The 23,582-nt window shown below is 38.5% G+C and overlaps 1 protein-coding gene across 4 annotated transcripts in view; it reads left to right on the plus strand.

Moving 5' to 3' along the window:
* Positions 1-23,582, plus strand: part of NRG3 (neuregulin 3) — a 1,114,305-nt gene that overhangs the window by 1,057,419 nt on the left and 33,304 nt on the right. For all 4 annotated transcript variants that reach the window (XM_074382491.1, XM_074382493.1, XM_074382492.1 and 1 more), the window contains exons 5-6: positions 8,218-8,320; positions 16,246-16,372. In XM_074382491.1, coding sequence (XP_074238592.1) covers positions 8,218-8,320; positions 16,246-16,372 — 230 coding nt within the window. The remainder of the gene's footprint in view (positions 1-8,217; positions 8,321-16,245; positions 16,373-23,582) is intronic.

Raw genomic sequence — 23,582 nt, forward strand, 5'->3', positions numbered from 1 at the left:
GGGAAGGGAAGGACTCAGCCAGGCCACCCCTGGTAGCATGACTCAGTCCAAGTTCAAAGGCCTCAAAACCAGGGAAGCCAATGATGTGATTCCCAGTTTGAGGCCAAAGGCTTGAGAACCCCAGGGTCACTGATTGAAGTCATAGAGTCCAAGGGCCAGGGAACCTGGAGTTTTTGTCCAAGGTCAGGAAAGGAGGAGTATATCTCAGTTTAACAAACAGAGCATCATATTCACTTTTTCTCTCATTTTGTTCTCTTCAGTATACCAGAAGATGGGATGGTGCCTGCCCACACTGAAGTCAGATTTTCCCCATGTAGTCCACTTAGATGCACATGCTAATGTCCTCTTAAAACACCCACGCATGTTGAAAAATAATGAGAATACATGGACACAGGGAGGGGAACATCACACACTGGGGACTGCGGGTGGCTAGGGGAGGGATAACAGGTGGTGGGAAGATTGAGGAAGGATAACATTAGGAGAAATATCTAATGCAGGTGACGGGGAGGATGGAGACAGCAAGCCACCATGGCATGTTTATACCTATGTAACAATCCTGCAAGGTCTGCACATGTACCCCATAACTGAAAGTAAAATAAAATAAATAAATAAAATAATAAAATAAAACACCTACACAGACATGCCCAAAAATAATGCTTTACTAGGTTTCCAGGTATTCCATATTCCAGTCAAGTTGACACCTAAAATTAGCCATTGCACAGGGGCACCAAATGTTAAAATACAGAAGGAAGACAAACTAGAATGTATTGAATTACTATGTGCTATATGCTTTAGAAACCTTATTTGATATCATTCTCATTGTAAACATAAGTGATATTATTGCCTTTACTTAGGTGAGGAAATTGAAGTTTATAAAGGTAAAGTAACATGCTTGCAGTCACACATTTTACAAGTGACCAATTAAAATTAAAGTCAAATCCAAAATTACCAGATTCTCAGCCCCTTGCTTTATGCTGGTGCTTGCATAATACCCTATGAATCAAATGCATTGATAATATACCATCATTGTAACTACACCTGGGCCTATAAAGTCACTTGTAGTCTTTGCAGTTTAATCTCACTCTTGATTTAAACTCAGATTTTTTTTTTTTGCATTTCCCCAGGCTACATTCAACTAGCTTCAAGTAAAAAAATAAGAAAATTTAACATACTGCACACATGTTATGTGGAAATCATTCATTTTTGTGGGTGCAGTCTTGTTTTTTTTGTTTGTTTTCGTGGGTATGATTTTCCATAATTTTCATAATTCTTTTTATTTGCAGAAGCAGGGTAGATAGATTATCTTACACAAGTCGTGCTTTTTCCATTTCAGTCATGAACTGACAATTAAGTAAAATGGAATTCTTTAGAATTGGCACAACTATTTATTTGTTTCCAAGTTCAAATGGAAAATGTATTAAGCTTGCAAATGTGGAAGTGGAAAGGGTGGCATTTTTTAAGATAAAAATATGCCTAAACAGGTCTTAATGACACATTTTTTTATCCCTTTAATTTGAATCTTTCCAACTTAAAATGTCAACCCAAGCCTGCTGGGGCACATGATTGCCCCTCTCGACTTATTAAGAAATGTAGATAATGCGATATTTTTCTATCACATATTTTTCTGTTTTCTGTTATGCCAGCCAGAATAAATGCATTAAAAACAAAACTAAAGCCTAAGAAGAGAGAAGATGTTCTAAAACATTGGTTCCCAAAATACTGCCACAGGAAAAAGTTCTAGAAAACATACAATCATATTTTAGGCGAGGATATAGTCCATGGTCTCACAAAATAGAAGAAATGAAGGAAAACAGATCCTAGAATGTGGACTCCGTACATGTAGATTTTGATCCAGATTTGTTTCATCAGGCTTCCATTTGGTTTTTAATGATAAAGTACTACAAGTATCTTTACTGAGAGAGAAACAACACTAGTCATGGACTAATTTCAGCTGGCCCTGGAAGCTTCAGCAGCATTTTGGGTGCACCCCAGAAAGTCATGGTGTGAAGAATTTTGTGTATGTGAGCCACCCCTCAGCCTATTTTTCTGACTGTGAATTGGCATCAGCACCAAGTGAAACCAGTCTAGAATATAAAACTAGGCATCATACCAGTGTCAGCATAGGGTATGTTGGTTGGAACAGCAGACAAATTCAACACAGAGATAAACAATCAGAATACCTGTATATCAGCTGATGATGCTGCTTATGCCCTGAGGCCAGAGGACAAGTGCTTTCACCATTTTCCTGATGGAACTTTGTGCTGTGAAAAGAACTGTGTGTGTGCAGAATCATAGTGAGGAGGCCAAGGTTGGATGAAAATACCTGTTTTTTAGCCTATAACAGAATATCATGAAATGGGTAATTTATTTTTAAAAAAGAAATTTGGCTCATGATTTATGCCAGGTGTCCCCAAACTACGGCCCGCGGGCCGCATGCAGCCCCCTGAGGCCATTTATCCGCCCCCCTGCTGCACTTCAGGAAGGGGCACCTCTTTCATTGGTGGTCAGTGAGAGGAGCACAGTGTGTGGCGGCCCTGCAACGGTCTGAGGGGCGGTGAACTGGCCCCCTGTGTAAAAAGTTTGGGGACACCTGGCTTTATGCTCTGGGAAGTCCAAGAGCATAGCACCAACATCCGGTGAGGGCAGTTCTATGGTAGAAGGGGGAAGGCAAGTGAGCTCAGGAGAGAGAAAAAATGGAGCTGAATTTATCCTCTTATCAGGAGATCATTCTTGTGATAACTAACCCACTCCTGTGATAACTAGCCTACTCTCATGATAACAGCATCAATCCCTTCATGAGAGTGGAGTCCTCATGGCCTAGTGGCCTCATAAAGGCCTCACTTCTTAATACTGTCACAGTGACTATCAAATTTCTAACACAGGAACTTTGAGGAACATATTCAAACCATAGCAGCTCCAACTGGAGAAGCTGGGTATCAAGTTAGGGACTTGGTGGGGTCAGGAGCAGATGGTCAACTCAGGAAAGGAGATGGGTTTAAGCCTAGGAGGACATGATATGAACACAGGTAGATTCTAAGCCGTAAGAACACTCTGGGATGAGAACTGATGTAATATGAACAATTCTGTAAAGATAACAATATCCGTTTGTCCATTCAAGTAACACATCTGAGGTGTCAGTGATGTGAGAAGTGCTGCACTAGGTGCTGAGGAGACAGTGATGAGCAAAATGAATAAATTAATGAAGAATGTGGTCCCCTGAACCAGTGGAGCTTACAGTGCAAGGCTTTTTGATAGGGCAAGGCTTTTTGAACTAGTGACATTTAGTTTGAGATTTTAAAAAAGTGGAGTGAACATTTAAGACAAGTAGAAGAATAAAGCAAACAGCATGTTTCAAGACTCTTCAAGGAGTGAAATCGTAGACGTAACAGAAAAAGAGGTAAGTGGTTGATATGGGTGAGCAGTGTCATATCAGGCGGGTCTTCAAGACCATACTAAGAGTTTTAGGTATTATAAGTCAAATAGGCACTCAATAACACATTAAAAATAGAATAAACACGTGCATTCACATGCATTCATATACATACAAATATATGATTTAACTTATGTATTCAAAAGTTTATATTGCCTGCTACATAGAGAGTGGTTTATGGGAGTGTATAATAATAAAAAAAAGCCTAAAAGATAAAAAGCTATGTATTATTTTATATTCTTTCACATTCGACATATTCTTGGTATATTCTCTATATTCTTTGTACCCTGGGATTAATATTTTTACTGCTATAATTGACATAAGATAAACTACTTGTTCATAAAGTATAATTAGATACATTTTTGACATAAGTATTCACCAGTGAAACCACCACTATAATTGAGACAATTAACATGTCTATAACTCCCAAAAGTTTCCTCACATCAGTTTGGAATGTCTCCTACCAGTCCCTGCTCTTGACCCCAGGTATCTACCTATGTTTTGTGTTATTATAGTTTCCATTGTCTAGAATTTTGAATAAGTGGAATTATACAACATTTGCCCTGTTTGTTGTCTGATTTATTGCACTCAGCATATTGATTCTGATACTCTTTCATATTGTGGTTTATACCAATAGTTCATTTAATTTTATTGCTGAGGACTATTTTATTATATAGAAATATACTACTTTTTTTTATCCATTTACCTGTTGATGGATCCTCGGGTTATTTCCAGTTTTGGGGCTATTAAAAATAAAGTTTCTATGAACATTTGGGTACACAATGAAATTAAACTTTCAAGAGTCGTGGGTAATGGTGTGGCTAGATCATAAGGTAGGTGTATTTTTAACTTTCTGTGAAGCTATTATTGGAGGTGGCTGTATAATTTTACCTTTCCATCAGAAGTACATGAGAGTTCTGGTTGCTCACATCCTTTTCACATTTGGTATGGTGAATCTTCCATTTCACCTATTCTAGTGGGGTGCCATATATCTAATTATAATTTAATTTGTAATTTCATGATAATGAACAACATTGGGCATCTTTTTAGGTACTTGTTTGTCATCCAGATATCTCTGGGGAAGTTTCTATTCAACTATATTTTGCTCATATTTATATAGGTTTGCTTATCTTGTTACTGAAAAGTCATTCTTATAAATTAAAGATACAGGTCCATTGTGGAATATATATTTTTCAAATTTTTTTCAGACCATATCTTGCCTTTTGAATTTCATAATGGTGTCTTTGAAGAGCAAATGTTAATGTCGATGAAGTCCATTTCATTGAATTTGAAATATTTTCTAGTTTGTAGCTTTTGTATTTCAATTAAGTGATCTGTGCCAAATCCATGTCACTAAGACCTTTTTCTATGTTTTCTTCTAATTTTGTAGTTTAAAATTTACATTTACATCTATCATCCTTTTTGAGTGGATATATGTATAGAGTATGAGGTTATGATCCAGGTTCATTTTTGTGGATATGGCTGTATACACTATTGATACATTGTCATTTTTAAAAATTATTCTTTCATCATTGAATTATGTTGGCATCTTTGTCAAAACCAGTTGGCCACATAAGTTTAGAATATTATATTTCTGGACTCATTTTTCAATTATTTATTTGTCTGTAATTAGGCCAATACCATATTGCCTTGATTACTATAGCTTTATAAGAAATCTTAGAATAAAGTAGTGTGTTTCCACAACTTTGTTCTCTTGGCTACAAGAAAGTTGTTTTGGCTACTCTAGATCTGTTGCATTTCCTCCATAAAACATTTAGAATAGGCTTGTCAATTTCTGTGACAAAAACAACAACAATAAAAATGCTTCCTGAGATTTTGATAGCATTGCAATCAATCTGTCTATCATCCTGGGGAGAATTGACATCTTAATAATATCAAGGCTTCTAATCCATAAACATGATTTATCTATTTACTGAGGTCTTCTTTTAAACTTTTCAATATACAAGACTTGTGTACCTTTTGTTAAATTTATCTCTATTTATTTTATGTACTTTGATGTAAATGACATTTTTGTTTCAATTTTTCTTTGTTGCTATAAAATAGATGTACATTTGTTTTTGTATCTCTCTTTTATTACCTTATATCCTGAAATTTTCCTAAGCTTACTTAATAGGTATATTAGCTCTTTTGTAGATTCCATGAGCTTTTCTGCATAAATTGTCATGTTGTTTGCAAAGACAACTTTTCTTCTACTTTCCCCAGCTGAATGACTTTTATTTCTATTTTTTCTTGTGTCATTAACTAAACCTCCAGTACAATGTTGATCAGAAGGTATGAGAGTGGATATTCTTGCTTTATTCCTGATCTTAGGGAAAAAACATTCAGTCTTTCAAAGTTAGATATATATATTTTTTATAGCTACTCTTTATTAGGTTGAGGAAGTACCTTCTATTTCTAGGTTTTGAGAGTATTAATCAAGAATGAATATTAAATTTTGCTATGTTTTTGCCTCTGATCTAGTTAGATTATTTGCTTAGATGTTAAAATGGTGAACCACATTGATTAATTTTAAAATATTAAAACAACCTTGCATTTTCATGTATCAACCTTACTTAGTCATGATGCACTCTACCTTTTATATATTGTTATATTTTATTTTCTGACATTTATTAAGATTTTTTGCATCTATGACAATGAGGGCTATTTATCTATAATTTTTGTTAGGTCTTTGTCTTCTTCAGTATCATAATACTGGCATCATAAAATGAATTTGAATCTATTATTTTTATTTAGTTATTAGTGATGAGAAGGCCCTGAGATGCTAGGAAACAATGAACACCAAAGGAATTCTTATTTAATTAAAAAAATAGCACTTGCTCTAATTGAATAATATTCTAATTTTAGTATGCATGAGAAATACTGAAAATTTTACTTAAATAAAGATCCTGGCCTGGTTGGTGGTTCACACCTATAATCCCAACACTTTGAGAGGCCGAGGTAGGCAGATCACCTGAAGTCAGGAGTTCAAGACAAGTCTGGTCAACATAGTGAAACCACGTCTCTCCTAAAAATACAAAAAATTAGCCTGGTGTGGCAGTACGCACTCACCTGTAGTCCTAGGTACTTGGGAGCCTGAGGCAGGAGGATTGCTTCAATACGGGAGGCAGAGGTTGCAGTAAGTGAGATCATGCCACAGCACTCCAGCCTGGGCAACAGAGCGAGACTCTGTCCCAAAAAAAGAAAGAAAAAAATGATTTAGAAAGTCCAAGAAGGATACCAGAATTGGCATTAACAAAGATAAAACCATATCTCCCTGGGTGATTTTTATGTAAATGATTTATGTTCTGAGAACTCTTAGTCTGCTTAATAGTTCTGTAAGTATGTTTCCCAGACGAGCAGCATCAGAATCACCTGGGAACTTTTAAGAAATGCGGCTATTCTGTACCCACTCCAGATCTACTAAATCAGTAACTCTGGGTGAAAAAGTTGGTGCAGTCTGTTTTTAATAGGCTCCAAGGTGACTCCGGTGCATTACAATTTGAGAACTATTGTTCTATGTTAATGAGAGAGAGAATGGATATAGATGCAGCTAATTTGGTATCGTTTTAGGTATGTAGGTGTTAGAAAGTGGGAAATTTCTTCTAAACTGGCTTTGTCTTCCTTATTACATGTATGGAAGGTCTGAGAGTGAGAGAGGGGAAGATGTCTCAGAGGTGTGAGTAGTGTGGCGATGATATGGATGGTCATTAGGAAAACGGGAAGTCAGGCTGATGAGATTGTTAGTGACTATTAGATGACTCCTTAAGCTCTGTGATTGCTGTTGTCAATGTCCATTTGCCCATTGGTACAGTTTTCTTCCCCAATTCTGAGCTGCCCCTGGTAGAGGTATGGAGAAGGCAGTTTCTTGAATTTCTGTGTATTTTTTTGACAAATAGGTAGAAGGGAAGACAAGAAGGATAAAGTAAATGAGAGTATTTGCAAGAGAGTAAATGACTGTAGTCCTGGGCCATGGTCATTGTCTATATAAAAAGAAAGATGAAGACAAGAGGAGGATAATTAACAAAGAACCTGCTGGGTCCTATGGATACAAAGTCTTGATGAAATGGAGGAGTTGTTTAGGTAGATACAGTTTAGTAAAGAAACAAGAAGTATGAACGGTAGTGGCTAAAGGGTGAAATGTTGGTTTTTTAATTATAGTCATTTTTGTGATGACAAGCTACAAGATATGACCTTGGTAACAGAGGCTGAGTTCTACTGTGCCAAATCATTGGTATTGAGAAGGGCAGAGACTGGGTGAATAAAATACTTACATGCATATTGATGTTTTCTTCATGATTGATGTCAATCATAGTAATAATAGGATGAATGGGAGACTGACAGCCAAGGACTAAATCAAAATCAGAAAACACAAGGCCATCTGCACCACAGAAGCTAAATTGGAAGGCATCACTGGAACAGGAAAGCTCAGAAGCACATGAGTTTGTTTCTCTAGCTGATTAATTTGGGCCCTCCCACAATTTCACAAGCTTATGTCCCCAGTAAATCCTAAAGTCACAGAATATATTTGATAATAAAATTTGTAATTGCAATATCTGAGTATGAGTTCTGATGTAGCGATGCAGATACAAAAAAATAGCAACCAGTTATCCTATAGAACTTTGCAAAGAAATGGAATCACAATAATTTCCTCATTTTTTCCCTATTTATGACAGATAAAAAAAAAGTTGGCTTTGAAAGATTCCTACCAGCTCAGAAGTGCATGGATGAAGATTGTTGTTGATGTGCCCTGCCAGCATGCATTCTAATCTTGTTTTTCAAATTCACAGAGAGTGAAGAAGTTTATCAAAGGCAAGTGCTGTCCATTTCATGTATCGTCTTTGGAATTGTCATCGTGGGCATGTTCTGTGCAGCATTCTACTTCAAAAGCAAGTAAGACCATTTCTCTCAAGTGTTTAAAGGCTACTTTTAGACAAAGCACTTTGTGTTACTTTAAGGTCACAGTCTGTGCACCACACAGAGGGAACCTGTGCAAATGGGTCTAGCAACAATCCGCAAGTGACTTAGGACCTTTCTGTAAAGTGTGGTGAGTGTGTACAGGCATGTGCATGCATGTATGTGATGTGTGTGTGCACACATGTGTGCAGTTTGTCTTTGATGCACATAATGATCACTCCTCTCAGTGATCATGAACATTCTATGTTCTTTGCACTGATTAACCACTTGCCAGTATTAAAGGCTTGATGTCTGCCTGTCACTAAGGGATAACTATTCTGAACAGAGGGACCACTGCTATGAACCTACACATTATCAACCATTATATGTTAATTTGTGAAAAACAAATGCAGTTTTTCATAAAGATTTTAGGCAAATATGTAACATGAATACTAAAAAATATAGTTTACCAGTGGGTATGCATATGTTGAATGTGCCCTAGAGTTCCCTGCCAAGAAACTAGACCTTCTTTACATGAATGTGTTTATGTTTGACTAGAAAGTAGATATGGGCTGGGCGTGTTGGCTCAACCTGTAATCCCAGCACATTGGGAGACCAAGGCAGGTGGATCACCTGGGGTCAGGAGTTCAAGACCAGGCTGACCAATATGGTGAAACCCCATCTCTACTAAAAATACAAAAATAAGTCAGGTGTGGTGATGTGCAACTGTAATCTCAGCTACCTGGGAGGCTGAGACAGGAAAATTGCTTGAACCTGGGAGGCAGAATTTGTAGTGAGCCAAGATTACGCCATTGCACTGCAGCCTGGGGGACAGAGTAAGACTCCATCTCAAAAAAAAAAAAGAACACATGGACACAGGGAGGGGAGCACTACACACTGGGGTCCGTTGGGGGGAAATGGGGGAGGGACGGGGGGGTGGGGAGGTGGGAAGAGATAGCATGGGGAGAAATGACAGATACAGGTGAGGGGACGGAAGGCAGCAAACCACACTGCCATGTGTGTACCTATGCAACAATCTTGCATGTTCTTCACATGTACCCCAAAATCTAAAATGCAATAAAATAAATAAATAAATAAATAATAAAAAAAATAAATAAATAAATAAATAAATAAAATTAATAAATAAAAGAAAGAAAAGAAAGTAGATATAAACAGATCTATCTATCTATCTATCTGTCATCTATATCTATATATATGTAGATATCTGTGTGTATGTTTCCAAATGAACTCTGGTAGAGGTATTTTATTTCTTAAAATCATATCATCTACATTTAAAATAAGAAATGTGGTTGAAAACATTAGCGCCTGGTTTCTCGTGCCTCAAGAATTTGACACAGGTTTTGTTCCCACAACTTTTCTGAAATTCAAGCCAATGTGTAATTGCTTTTCAGTGGACCTATAATTTTTTACCCATTTGCTCTTCTAATATGGGATTAATTTCCATGTATTGTTTGTGATACCTGTCTGCATGTTATCTGTGTTGACTGTCAAAGAGAACTGTGATTCTGATTTTTTAAAATAACAGAAACTCGAGCATCAATTCAGCATTAGTAACTATTATTTTTCTAATAACTATTCCAGAATGTTTTTAGATATTTAGAACTGTTTCAAAAATAGTACAGTTTCCGTATACTTTAGACCAAAGTTCCTCTATTATTAATGCCTTACATTAGCATGGTATATTTGCCACGATTAATGGAACAATTGATACGGTATTACTAACTAAATGCTGTATTTTCAGATTTCCTTAGTATTTGACCTAATGCCCTTTTGTTAATGCCAGAGTCCCATCCTTACCATATGACTTAGCTGTTACATCTCCTAGGCAACTCTTGGCTGTGACAGTTGTAACTATTGATTTCTGAGCACTGGCTCTTTGTCAGTTATACTGGGCTTTTTTATGTATTAGCTCCCAATCCCTATAGCAGTCAAAGTTGTGCATTATTACTACCTGTTTCACAGAACACCTGAATTTATTTTAAGATATTTGTTTTTCAAAGTCATAAAGATGAAAATTACAGATAGGCTCTTTGAATGCGCTAAACTTCTGTACCATATTGGTTCACGTAGTCCTTCTGCTAGATGGTAGAGCTGCTCTGGGTGAGTTACGAATTACCCACTTTTGTGCAGCCCATAGCACTCTGTTCTCTAAGGATGCCATTTGGCATAAGGGTCGGGGCTGTACACTAGTGAGCCATGTTTGGATTCAAAATCTTCACACTGTCATTTACTTGTTATGTGATTAGGCAAATTATATCATGTCTCTTAGCCTTGGTTCTCTTTGTGATAAAATATGAACAAATATAATATCTACCTTAGAGAATTTTGTTAAAGATTAAATGCAATCATGGCCTGTTGCAGTGACTCACATCTGTAATCCCAGCAGTTTGGGAAGCCGAGGCAGGAGGATCACTTGAGGTCAGGAGTTTGAGGCCAGCCTGGCCAACATGGTGAAATTCTGTCTCTACTAAAAATACAAAAATTAGCCAGGCATGATGGTAGATGTCTGTAATCCCAGCTACTTGGGAGGCTGAGGCACGAGAATGGCTTAAACCTAGGTGGTAGAGGTTGCAGTGAGGAGAGATCGCGCCACTGCACTCCAACCTGAGAGACAGAGTGAGACTCAGTCTCAAAAAAAAAAAAAAAAAAAAAAAAAGCAATCATGATGTAAAGAGCATAGCGTAGTGTTTAAAAGAGTAAATAGCCAGTGAAGCCTTGTTGTTAACACCCAGGGTTTTCCACCCTAGGGCTTGGAGGCTGGGTAGTTATAAAGTAAAGAGGCTCCCGTGGAGCATGCGAGGAGTAATCACGCCCAGCAGAGTGGTAGTGAGAAGGGTCTTTCTGCTAGAGCTTTGTACAAGAAAGAAATTCTGTACTTAACAATAACCAAATTACAATGAAGAAGCAGATAATCACTTATTTTTGCAGCATAATGTATAGTTGTACCACATTTAAAGGAAAGACAGATTATGGTAATTATAAGAGTGAGAAACTGGATTACCAGGAAGCTTCCATCTTTGGGGCTGTCAGTGTCTCTCTCTGGGCAGCAAGTGGGCTTTGAAATCATCATCTCCTCCTGGGGCTTGGTGAGGGGTCAAAGCGTTTAGTGAAAACAATGTCGAACCTCAGATTTGTTAGGGTAGGCTCAGAGGACTGAACCAAAGCTGGAGCACCAAGCAGGACATTGTTGTCTTTCTGTCTACCAGCCTGGGACACATTTTTCTATGGGGGGGGAGGGGAGGTGGGAAGAGATAGCATGGGGAGAGATGACAGATACAGGTGAGGGGACGGAAGGCAGCAAAGCACACTGCCATGTGTGTACCTATGCAACAATCTTGCATGTTCATCACATGTACCCCAAAACCTAAAATGCAATTAAAAAAAAATGAAAAAGAAAAGAAAAAAAAAACAAATCAATTAATAACTAAAGGTAAAAATAAGATAATGACAAAAATGGAAGCATTTTCCAGCTGGAATTGGATGAGCTCTATGTTCCTCATTAGAGACTTAGGGTGCATGTCCTTCTTCTAGTACAATTTCAGGCTTCATCTCCCTTTACCTTTCTTTGCTTGAGAGAAATGCCACAACCTCACCAAGCACCTAATTTATATTGCTAAAACAATATCGATTTTCATAACACCCTGGAACAAGTTTGTGTTTGTGTGTGTGTGTGTGTCTGTGTGTGTGTGTGTGTGTCTGTGTGTGTGTGTGTGTGTGTATTTCTAATTCTTTTCCCAAAACCTTGGGAAAAACAGAATATTCAGACTCTACCTCGACCTCCCCTTACTTTCACTCATCAAGTAGATTATATGTACATACTTGTTTTACTTTAGCTTAGAAGCCACAAGTCTTCCAGGATTCTAAGGTCTCTCTCTCATTGATATCCAAGTAAATTCACTTGAACCTCCATTCAGTATACTGGGATGTACAGTTTCTGCCCAGAGAGAGTTAATTAAGACTTACCCCAAAGCTCACTTGATCATTTATTTTCTACTTCCCACAATCACTCAGATCTTGCCATTGTGATTCTTTTTCCATTACCTTGTCACCTTTGGCATGGCATGACATCGTCAGAAGGAATATTATAGCAAATTGTATGTCTGAGGAAAGTTGGAAGGTAGGAAACATGATGAGGAATAAGTAAGAAACACCTTGAGTTTAGAGGATTCTTTGATGGAGTTAACTGAACCCCCACCAACTAAAAAAAAAAAAAAACAGTAAAAGAAATTCTTTTCTCTTCACTCCCAGTATGCTAATATATTCCCATACATAGTTAATAGAACTATTAGTTAAGCCTTTCAAGTCTGGCCAGTGTAGCTCACACAACACCTATAAATTATTCAAGGTTTTCTCTTTACTTTCAACTTACATAGTTAAGAATGATGGCGATGAGTATTAGAGTTCTTAGTAGAATTTGGAAATACAAGACATGATTCGACTCTAAAACTGCAATTGAAATAGAGCAGATGTTTCAGGAGGCAGAATTTGAAACAGGTAATTATCACAAATGGGAAAAGAGAGGAGGATAAAGAGGAACTGGTGTTACCAGTAAAATATAGTCATTTTAACAACCTGACCCTGACTATAAGTCACCAACCCCCTAACGTAAGAGATTTTAGATCCCAAGAAAAGCCTCTTAATGACAGAGAATGGACACTCCGATGCACCGCTACGATCTTCTTCAGATGTGGGGGATTTAGTTCCCAAGTCTGCCAGCAAACACCAGTGAAGAGCCACCTTTCTCAATCTCATGTCCCATACTGGGGATTGTTTATCTCCAATGACACTTCAGTTTGAGGATCTGAAGACCTAGACCTTTCCCCTAACTTCAAGTGTGAGACCACGCCCCTAACTTCAGGTGCGAGACCACACCCCTAACTTCAGGTGCGAGGCCATGCCAGCGTCAAAGTTCCCTCTGGGGTTCGCTGAAGTTTTTGCTGAGTCTGCATCACATTCCAACTTCTCCCCAATCCAGTTCTGCTTCCATTTCTTCCTTTTGCTTCCACAGGTGTTGATACCAAGAGCTCTCGCTAACAAAAGTCCTCTATTCTGTCTTTATCTCAGGGTCTGCCTTCCCAGGAACCCAATCTGCAACATGACAAATAATACCTAACACTGGATTCATGATGTCTACTATCCACAACTTACATCTCATTTCTTTCTAATGCATTGGACCAGAGAAACTTAAAACTCAATGAAGTGTAAAGTTTCCACACTGACACTGTAGGGCTAGGAGTGTTCCCGTGTGCAATGCCTGCATCTTGTCTTCTCCAGAAATGCCTCTCATGAGAGAGCTAATATTGCAATGAGCTGCTAATTGTTTCCTCTGTTGCCATTTGCTGGAGGAAGGAGGAAAGAGCAAAATGTGTGTGCTTGTGAGACGGCAAGGGTGGTAGCTAGGCAGAAACAGGTTCAGAATGAAAGAACCACTTATCTAGGAATATTACTGAGTCAAGACTTGAGTGAGAAAAGACTAAAGGAAGGCAAATTATAAAAGGATTTAGAAAACGCAGTCTGATATTGTATAAAGAAAATTCCTTTACAAGTTTATACTTTCAAGATTCTGAATTGGATGAGTGAAAAAGTCATTAAGTGTTTCTGTTTTAATCCCATGAGAGTAATGGAGTCCTTGCTCTACGACATGCACTCTTACTTTTTCAGGATGATTCATCCAACTAGAACCTCCTGATATCCTTTTTTTCTGTGAACGAATCCCTGATAAAATGTTGTGGCTGTAATGTGCTCTTTAAAATGCTGATATGATAGATTTATATTTAACAATAGGCTATAGATATAAATAGGCTATAGATTAGCTTTTAGTAACAGATTATTACAACAAGATTAAAGCAACTAAGAGTGTTAGAGATAAAAGTCTACCAAATAATTGGATAGATAAAAGAATTATCTTAAAAAAACAGAGCTATATCACCCTGATATTGTACATTCAAAATGGGTAATGAAGCTCAAAGCCTCCGAAACTTGCAACAAGTGCTGGTGAATTGCTTGAGAAGATGCAATTAGTGTGATCTTTTATCTTTGAGTCAATGCTCTGATTCTTCTGTAGCTTCTGCCCACAAGACTGAGCTCTCTTGATGATACTGGGAAAGAGATGAACACTTTGCGTGTGCTTCCACATGCAGCCACCACAGTGTCTGTGGAAGATAGCTCTTACAAACTTCATTTACAGAGGAGGAAATGGAGGCTCAACAAGTTCAGGAAATTATTAGAGTAGCAAAACTGTGGGTAACAGAGTGAGATTCAAATCCCAGTCCCTGTGATGTAAGAAGCCATGCTCTGTAGGGTGCTACCTGCCTGGAGAAGCTCACTGCCAAGTCTGGCCATGTACTCCACTGATCGCTCTATCTTTGGCAGAGACCCTAAAGAAAAGACAAAACTGAGGGGCATGATTCTACTGGGAATGTTGTTAAAAACTCTGACAAACAGAACTGGAGAAAGCCTTGAAGGGAGGGGTCCCATGTGCAAACAGCTGATTATAAGAACTATCACAAAAGACTCTGCAAAAACCACAGCTTTGCATGAAGACTATTGCCGCCTTACACAGACATGAAAATACTTCTGCGAGAACATCTGCCCAGCAACTGCTTGTCCACCCTTGGACTGGCACCATCCTTCTTATTGATGCTTGTAGCCAAGGATAATTATCCCAAATCAGTTGTGGACATCATGTTTCCTCTCTTCCTAGTAATAAAACATATTTTACTATATTGTGTGTATTCCCATTGCAATACTTATTTCCAATTAAATATTTTCTTTTAGAGAGTCTCCCTCTATGTTTTTAGGTCAACACTGCAAAGAGGTGTGTGTGTGTGTGTGTGTGTGTGTGTGTGTGTGCGTGTGCGCGTGCGCTCGTGTGTGTGTGTGTGTGTTTAATGGGCACCGAGTCTTATGCTGATAGATGATTTCTGTGAAGCTTCTAGGAGACAGCTACTGATAAGGCATTGCTTTGTCCCATCCTTCTCGTATAGGCACTGAGTGATCCAGACAACAGTCACTCGCATGTGCACACAGGAGCACTTTACTCGAAGTCCAGAATCCTAGAGCAGTTTCAGCCTTTTCACTTAGAAGCAGTGGGACCATGAGCACATGGCTTGGCAGTTCTGAGTGGTGATTGAAGAGTATAAAGTATGGAGGTGGTTGGCTGGGCTGAAATCCAATCTCTGCCACTCATTGCCTATGTGACTTCAAACCAATGGCTTAACGTCTCTGCTTCAGTTCTCATCTACTAAATGGTTACAGCCATATGGCCTCATCACATAGAATTATCATGAAGAATACATGAATTGATACATGTAAAGCACTTAAAATGTGTGGCACATTACTGTATAATTACCAGCTTTTTAAGAGGTAGCTATTTTTAATATTTGGGCTCTTGGTAACAATAAATGAGCTATTTCTTAGTTATAAAAGACAAAATATACACATTATAGTATATAGTCAAGTTGTGCAATTAAGCTAAATATATTTGAATTGTACAAATATCAATGTAACTCTACAAATATGTCATACGTAGCTGCTAAGCCCGAGTCTTAATTGTTTTCCTCTAGTCACTTTCTCTTAGCATTTCCAGTTCTTTGCAGGTAAAACTCAGGGTTAGAGACTTCTTGCATCTATGGAAGCCAGGGCAATGCACTAAGTTTTTGTCTGCTTTTGGGGTGCCATTGAGTGTGAATTCCTAGACAATATGGATGATATCAGGCTATCACTAAATTGGAAGTATTTTTTGGTGGGGTCGGAAATGAGAGAAGGGTTCTCTTTGTTAACTGAGTTTATTTAACTTTAGCAAATAACAAATATAGACATTGGGAATGAATGAAACCCAGAAAGCAGGTGGTGAACAAATTCATGCAAATATTTGTACACATGTTTATTTATGCCTACAGGAAACAAGCTAAACAAATCCAAGAGCAGCTCAAAGTGCCACAAAATGGTAAAAGCTACAGTCTCAAAGCATCCGGCACAATGGCGAAGTCAGAGAACTTGGTGAAGAGTCATGTCCAGCTGCAAAATGTAAGTGACGTGTCTACACACCTCCTTCTGCAGGCTACCTCGGTGCTTCCAGTCCAGAAGTATTGGGAGCCTGAGATCAGACTTATATATATTTTTCAGAGCTTTATAGTGTTTTGCTTAAATGGTCTTACAGTTCTGGGGTAGGGGATATTCACACATGCATGTGTGTATGCATCAGATAAAAGCCAAGTTAAATTTCAGCTCTTGATTATAATCTATAATGTAAACTAATCTCTGGTAACAATAAGAACTTCAGTTTTTTTGGCCCGTGTAGACATGATGAATTCTTAGTTTGTGCCAGAAGTTGTACGTGACACCAAGGATACAATGCCCCTTGGCATAAGAGAAGTTCTGTGTAGGAAGAAGAATCACAGAAACCCTCAGAACCAGCTGAGGGTTTCTGACTTCTGAAGTAGTTGTTGTTGCAGCAGAGGTTGGACAAGAAGAAGCCAATGGGAGGTGGATGGGAGTAGACATGGGGACTGGCTCACAACAGAGTCAGGCTCAGGCTGGGCTTCAAAGGACATGAAAAATTCTATAGAGAGTCAGAGGGCTAAGAGCTAGACACTAGAACATACAGGAAGAATAAAGCCATGGAATTCCAAAAATGCCTATTATGTTCAGAGATCTCCAAATTAAGGGATGTGAGAAGAATCAAAGGTGAGAGGTGAAATGCGGAGTTTCAGAATCAATCCTTCTAATTCCAGGCCTTGCAGAGAGATCAGAACTTGAAGTGAAATGCAAACTCTTTGCCTCTTACACTTTTTGTAAGGCAGTTTTAATCATTACTGAGCTATACTGCAAAACACTAAATTAAATACAAGAGAATACTGTGTAATACATGCAGATATATTCCTCTTAGGGTAGCAATTCTTTGATCCCACATAGCATCACATTTTAGGAATCAGAGGCATGAAACAAAAGAACAAAGGCCACTGCATAAACCTAGTATTTGAGTATAATACGCAATCACCCAGGACACATTCACACCACTCCAAATGCTTAAATCACTGGAAATTTATATATCACTTGTGATTCTAAGAAATCATTACCCAAAAGTCACTATTGTCATGTGCATAACAGATGTACTTAGATGGTTTTATGCAGAAATCATAAATCAGAGTCTCTTCCCAGTCAAGTTTTGTTAAACTTTTATTCATGGCAATATGAAGGGATTGTTCTTTTCAGAAACAGAGGGAACTGTTTTGCTATTGATTTCTAATGGATATAATCTCACTGCTCTAAAACAGCCACAGTGATAGAGGGCTTCATTCCTTAGCAACTGGTTGTGTCAAAGATAAACAAAGCCAGACTTTAGTTAAAGTGATGAGGATAGATTATAATCGGTGATATATCAGTGGAATTGTTGAACTGACCTTCAATTTGTGTGGAAGTGGCTGGGCATTTTAAAAAGTGAGTGAGAGAATAGGGAACGGGATGAGCAGGGGCTTGAGCAGAGCTGGAGAAGGGAAAAATTACAGAGTTGTTTTGAGTAAATATGATCAGAGCAGCTGTGTCTGTTTCCTGGCAATTGATGAAGTTAGGATTCTATCTTCCTACAGAGACTGGGAGACAGAGCCCCCATCCTTCCTGATGAGAATATTTCAAAAAACGGTGTCGGGTCCTTGAGAAAGACGTCTTTGAGGTTTGGAGTCATAATCAAAATCCATATTTTTAAGCCCTTTTTAGTAAATGTTCTAAGAAAGGGTGATCAGGGGACTATGGTCAGGTGTTGGCTGGAACAAACTTTAAATTCTTTCAGTAGCTTTCAGATTTTTATTTATCTTTTCAGGCAGGCATTTTAAGGGGAACTAGGGTTGTCCTAGGGATGCAGCCTTGAGCTATTCAAAACTGTTAGTGTCTGTTCAAGTCTTTCGGGGTGAAATGGAAAAGTAGTTGGATGAAATCATTTGTGCTGAGCGTCTACAGTATTTTTAGGCCAACTCCAAATGAGGACTCAGAGGAGTCTATCTAAAGTTAGGTTAAAAAGAGCGTTTTTGTCCATCTGTATGTATTTTATAGGGTTGTGTGGTGGCCAGAGCGTACAGAGTTTTGTACCCTTGTTCATCTAACATGTGATCAATAGCATTTTCTGTTTGCTTTTGGAGCACCACACACTCATTTGTGATCATAGCATAGTGGTCTGCGAAGTGATCACTTTACACTTTTCTCATTCACACCCCTCCTCCTAGACTTTCAGGTTCTTTCCTGTTGTTTAGTGTTATCAGAAATGTAAAAATAAACTCGTCACGTGTGTGCTCCTCCCACCCCTCATTTGATTAGAATTATAAGGATTGGAATTAAAGAAAAAATTACTAACCCTCCACAGGGCCTCCAACTCTTGCAAGACCTTGGGTACGTATGACTTTCTTTCTTTTTACTCTCTCTCTTCCTTCCTCACCAGTCCACCCTTCTTTAGCATTTTGTAAGTTGGCACAGAGCAGTAAGGAATGGTCTCAACTGGATCGTTCTCTTAGGGCCCAAGAGAGGGTACAGGGATGTGTCTTTTTGCATTCATCCTATTTTTGTATAAGAAGAGTATAGGAGAGGAAACCATTTTTTTTTTTTTTCTACTTTTCTAGGTTCTCAGCTCGGACTCTGTAACAAACGACAGACTAACGAGAAAAACAAACAGAAACTTATTAACATGTGAATCATGCATACAAAACATGGGACTACCCAGAAATGAGTAACTCAAAGGCATATTTAGAATTTAGGCTTGTATACCCTGTTATGCTAAAGTAAAAGGTTTTGGGTTTCTAGGCAAAGAAGGCAAGTTATGAGAAGGTGACCAGGATAAAAAATAGGGTAGACAAGAGTTGTTTAGTAAAATTTGTTATGCAGAGTTAAGTGCCTTCTTTATTGATAAAAGTTTCAAGTGTATGTCCTGACATAGGATTGGGAGACATTTATACGAACAGAAATTTCCTTTGAAAGGAAATCTTCTGCCCTTTCTGCGGGGCTTTTCATGCATGTGCAGATTCTCAATGGCCTTTAGCTTAAAATAAGCCATGTGCCAAAGAGACATAATATGGGGTGGCATAGTCTGGCACACCTCAAGAGTATATAGAAGACATTTTATTTCTGAGGTGTAGTGTGATTTGCTAAGATTACGCATTTCAAAGGATTATTAGTTTAAACAGCTAAGGAGAAGTTGGGAGTCCAGGCAGCAAGTAGATAAAAGAAGGCATTTAAGGACCCTGAAAAAGGAGAGCAGGGTATATTGAAATGACATATGCATTCAACCACAGCATTCTCCACATTGCTAGCTTGAGCAGGTCCCTTTAATAAGACTGCATTGGAATGAAGCAATTGTTTTACCAAAGGCATATATCAATTTCAACATACAAGGCTGTGCGGTTCACTCTCCATTTTATTATACCTTTGTCACCATTTTCTTTGATAATTAGTAGGAAATGGCATTTTAAAAGTTTTTTACTTCTTTATTTGAGATCAAAATATAATCTCTGTCCACATATTTCAAGTTAAAGTTCCTCTTTGGTAAATTACATGTTGATACCCTTGGCTCATAATTTTATTATAGGAAGCAAATATCAATTTGACTACGATTTTCCATACTACATGTTTTAGGAAAAAATAGTGATGGAGAATATGTATAACTAATCCATTAAAAGGCTGGGCATGGTGACTCATGCCTGTAATCCCTGCACTTTGAGAGGACGAGGCAGGCAGATCACATGAGGTCTGGAGTTTGTAACCAGCCTGGCCAACATGCTGAAACGCTATCTCTGCTAAAAATACAACAATTAGCTAGACATGGTGGTACACACCTATAATCCCAGCTACTTGGGAGGCTGAGGTGGGAGACTCGCTTGAACCTGGGAGGTGGGGGTTGCAGTGAGTCAAGATGGTGCCACTGCACTTCAGCCTGGCAACTCCATCTCAAAATAATAACGATGATAATAATCCAGTAAAAGGGAACTGAAAATTCTAATAACATTTGTTTTCATTCTAATGCTATCCTTAATATACATAAGGAGAAGTAGGTAGGGCATCTGTGCAGTTGGAGGCCAGGTAGCACAGGTAGTTTTGGGGAAAGTAGTAATCTGATGTGTGGTTAAGAACTTTACAGTGCAGGCCAGGCACAGTGGCTCACACCTGTTATCCCGGCGCTTTGGAAAGCCAAGGCAGGAGAGTCACTAGAGCACAGGAGTTTAAGCTTGCGGGGGTCTGTGACTACCTCGCTGCACTCCAGGGTGAGCAACAGACAAGACTCTATGTCAGAAATAAACAAATAACTATGTAAATAAGAATTTTTGGATGCATATAAAGTACAAATGAATCAAAGAAAATTTGGGAAACATTTTTTCTTTGTAGATCTATATTTTTTTCTTCTAGTTAGAACTATGAGGAAATACCAGTGTCAATAACATAAAAAAGAAAAATGAAATAGTAATAATAGTCACGGCAAATAACACGTAGCAGACGCACACATAACACTTTGCTACATAATATGAATGCACTGTCTCATTTAGTTCTAACAACAACTGATTTATATCCACCCTGTGCAGAAAACAGAAAAGGGGTTCGGAGCTTGAGAAAGTTATGTCTGTCAGACAGCTAGTAAGTAGCTGAAAGACAAATCCATGGCCTTATAACTCAGTGGTTCTCAACAGCAGGCAATTTGCCCACCGTCCCTTGGCATTTGGGAAAGTCTGAAAAAGCTTTGGCTATTACACGCTGGGATAAGAATGCTGCGGTTATCTAGTGGGTAGTGGTCATTGGTGTTGATGAACATCTTTCAATGGACAGTAACCTCCCTCAAAAGAAGATTATCCTTCCCAAAATATCAAAAGTGGCAAGGAAGTTCACAGTTGGTGCCCAAGTTCCAAATGGGTCCATTGGGAAATTCTGAACACCAAGTTCCATCACCAAGCTTCCCACTGCAGGCATTTATTTCCACTACACAGAGGGTGACAGGTTATTCAGGCAGACTTCGTCCTTGGAAGGGAAAATTTCCTACTTGCTTACCATATCAGGCAAATCTATTTTTGTTTTATCTTGAAGCTCATGTTAACTACTTGAAATTCTTTGCAAATTGTAATGTTTAACAAATGAATTGTCTGGCTCTGGCATTCCCTTAAGTTCATTAAACATTCATGGAAATGGGTTTCACTTTATAGTCATTTAACAAGATGCGAAACACCTAGTCAAGTGAAGCAACATGATATTCTGGAAACATTTCACTCCGTCGCTGCAGCACTGGAGTAAATTGCGTTGCCTGAGAAGCACCTAGTCCCTACCATTTTTTAAAAAAACAAATAGCCGGGCGCAGTGGCTCAAGCCTGTAATCCCAGCACTTTGGGAGGCCAGGCCCAGGCGGGTGGATCACGAGGTCAAGAGATCGAGACCATCCTGATCAACATGGTGAAACCCCGTCTCTGCTAAAAATACAAAAAATTAGCTGGGCATGGTGGCGCGTGCCTGTAATCCCAGCTACTCAGGAGGCTGGGGCGGGAGAATTGCCTGAACCCAGGAGGCGGAGGCTGCGGTGAGCCGAGATCGTGCCATTGCACTCCAGCCTGGGTAACAAGAGTGAAACTCCGTCTCAGAAAAATAAATAAATAAATAAAAATGAAGCATCTGTGACTAAAGATGAACTCACCTCTTTTGCTGTGTCTCAAGTAAGAAAGAGCTTAAGACAGAGTTATAACCACTAGAACCTTCAAGGCACAGGAGTGAAACTTCTCGGCCTGGCTTAGGGATTAGAAAAGAAGGCCATCAAAAGAGATGATCCGGTCTTCTCTCTTAAAATCAAAAGGAAATATTCACAATTGAAAAGTGAAAGAAGTTCAGTAACCAGTTTAAGAAAGATAGGTTTACAGGGGAGGTAATATTAAATGAGAAAGAACTGGAAGATAATACTTGCATGCTAAAGAGGAAACATAAGAATGTAATGCCTAGGACAGAGAGGTGGCTCACGCCTGTAATTCCAGCATTTTGGGAGCCCGAGGCGGTGATCACCTGAGGTTGGGAGTTCGAGATCAGCCTGGCCAACATGGTGAAAACCCGTCTCTACTAAAAATACAAAAATTAGCCAGGCTTGGTAGTGGATGCCTGTAATCCCAGCTACTCGGATGGTTGAGGTGGGAGAATCGCTTGAAACTGGGAGGTGGAGATTGCAGTGAGCTGAGACCATGCCGCTGTACTACAGCTTAGGCAACAGAGTAAGTCTCCGTCTCAAAATGAAAAAAAAAAAAAAGAATTTAATGCCTAACAGAGCCTTAAAAAATTGGTGAAAAGGCACATATTTATCCAGTAATATTTATTGAACTCTGATAAAGCCCACACTTGTCTGTGTTGGGTACTGCAGGGACAGTTTAGAGCACAAACAGCAAAGGTTGTTTCTGACCTCAGGATGCTCAAAGGTTAGTGGAGAGAAAAATGTACTAGCATATAATGTATTTATAATATAGACACATTAAGTCAAAGTATCATCAGAGAATGGAAAACGACTTCTGAATTTGAATAGAAGAATCTCAAACCTGCCTGAAGGAGGTCACGTGTGAATTGCGTTGTTGGCCTAAAGGAAAACAAACAAAAAACACAAAAAACTAAGGCAAACTTAATGTATGGAGAGCATTTATTTGGGGCAGTTATGAGGACTGCAACCTGAGAGCATAGACTCAAGGTACTCTGAATACATGTTCCCATCAGCTGCAGTTACAAGTGGGTTTATAAAGGAAATGAAAAGGCAGTTCCCAAATTGCTTATCAAGAATTTGCATTAAAATAGCATAAGGTGTTGATTGGCTATGCATGGTTCTTTTTATTATAAATTCCAAAAACATGAAGATAAGTGATGAGGCAGTTAGGAACAAAATGTCTTTAAACTATCACCCTTGGGTTTGGTGGGGGTAAGTGACTAAAATCCCACACTCATGTCTCTCTGGGCCTGATAAATTTTGCATGCCTCATATAGCTCACACTGCTCTGAAATATTTTTCTTAGAGTCTTGGGAGTCAGTTGAAACTCATAGAATTGTTTGCAGGGAGTAGGTAAAAAGAGGTAATTTCGTTGTAGTATTAAAGTTAATTTTGAATCATTCTAGCCTAAACTCTGATTTCTTGTTTTAAATATCAAATTTTAACTTACTGATTGAATATAGACTCATGCATTCATTTCTTTATTTAAATATAGATTAAATAGCCTACTAAGTACCAGACAGTACCTATTAAGGAACAAAGATA

The sequence above is a fragment of the Saimiri boliviensis genome, chromosome 12 (genome assembly GCF_048565385.1).
Source record: "Saimiri boliviensis isolate mSaiBol1 chromosome 12, mSaiBol1.pri, whole genome shotgun sequence".
Taxonomy (NCBI): Eukaryota; Metazoa; Chordata; class Mammalia; order Primates; family Cebidae; genus Saimiri; species Saimiri boliviensis.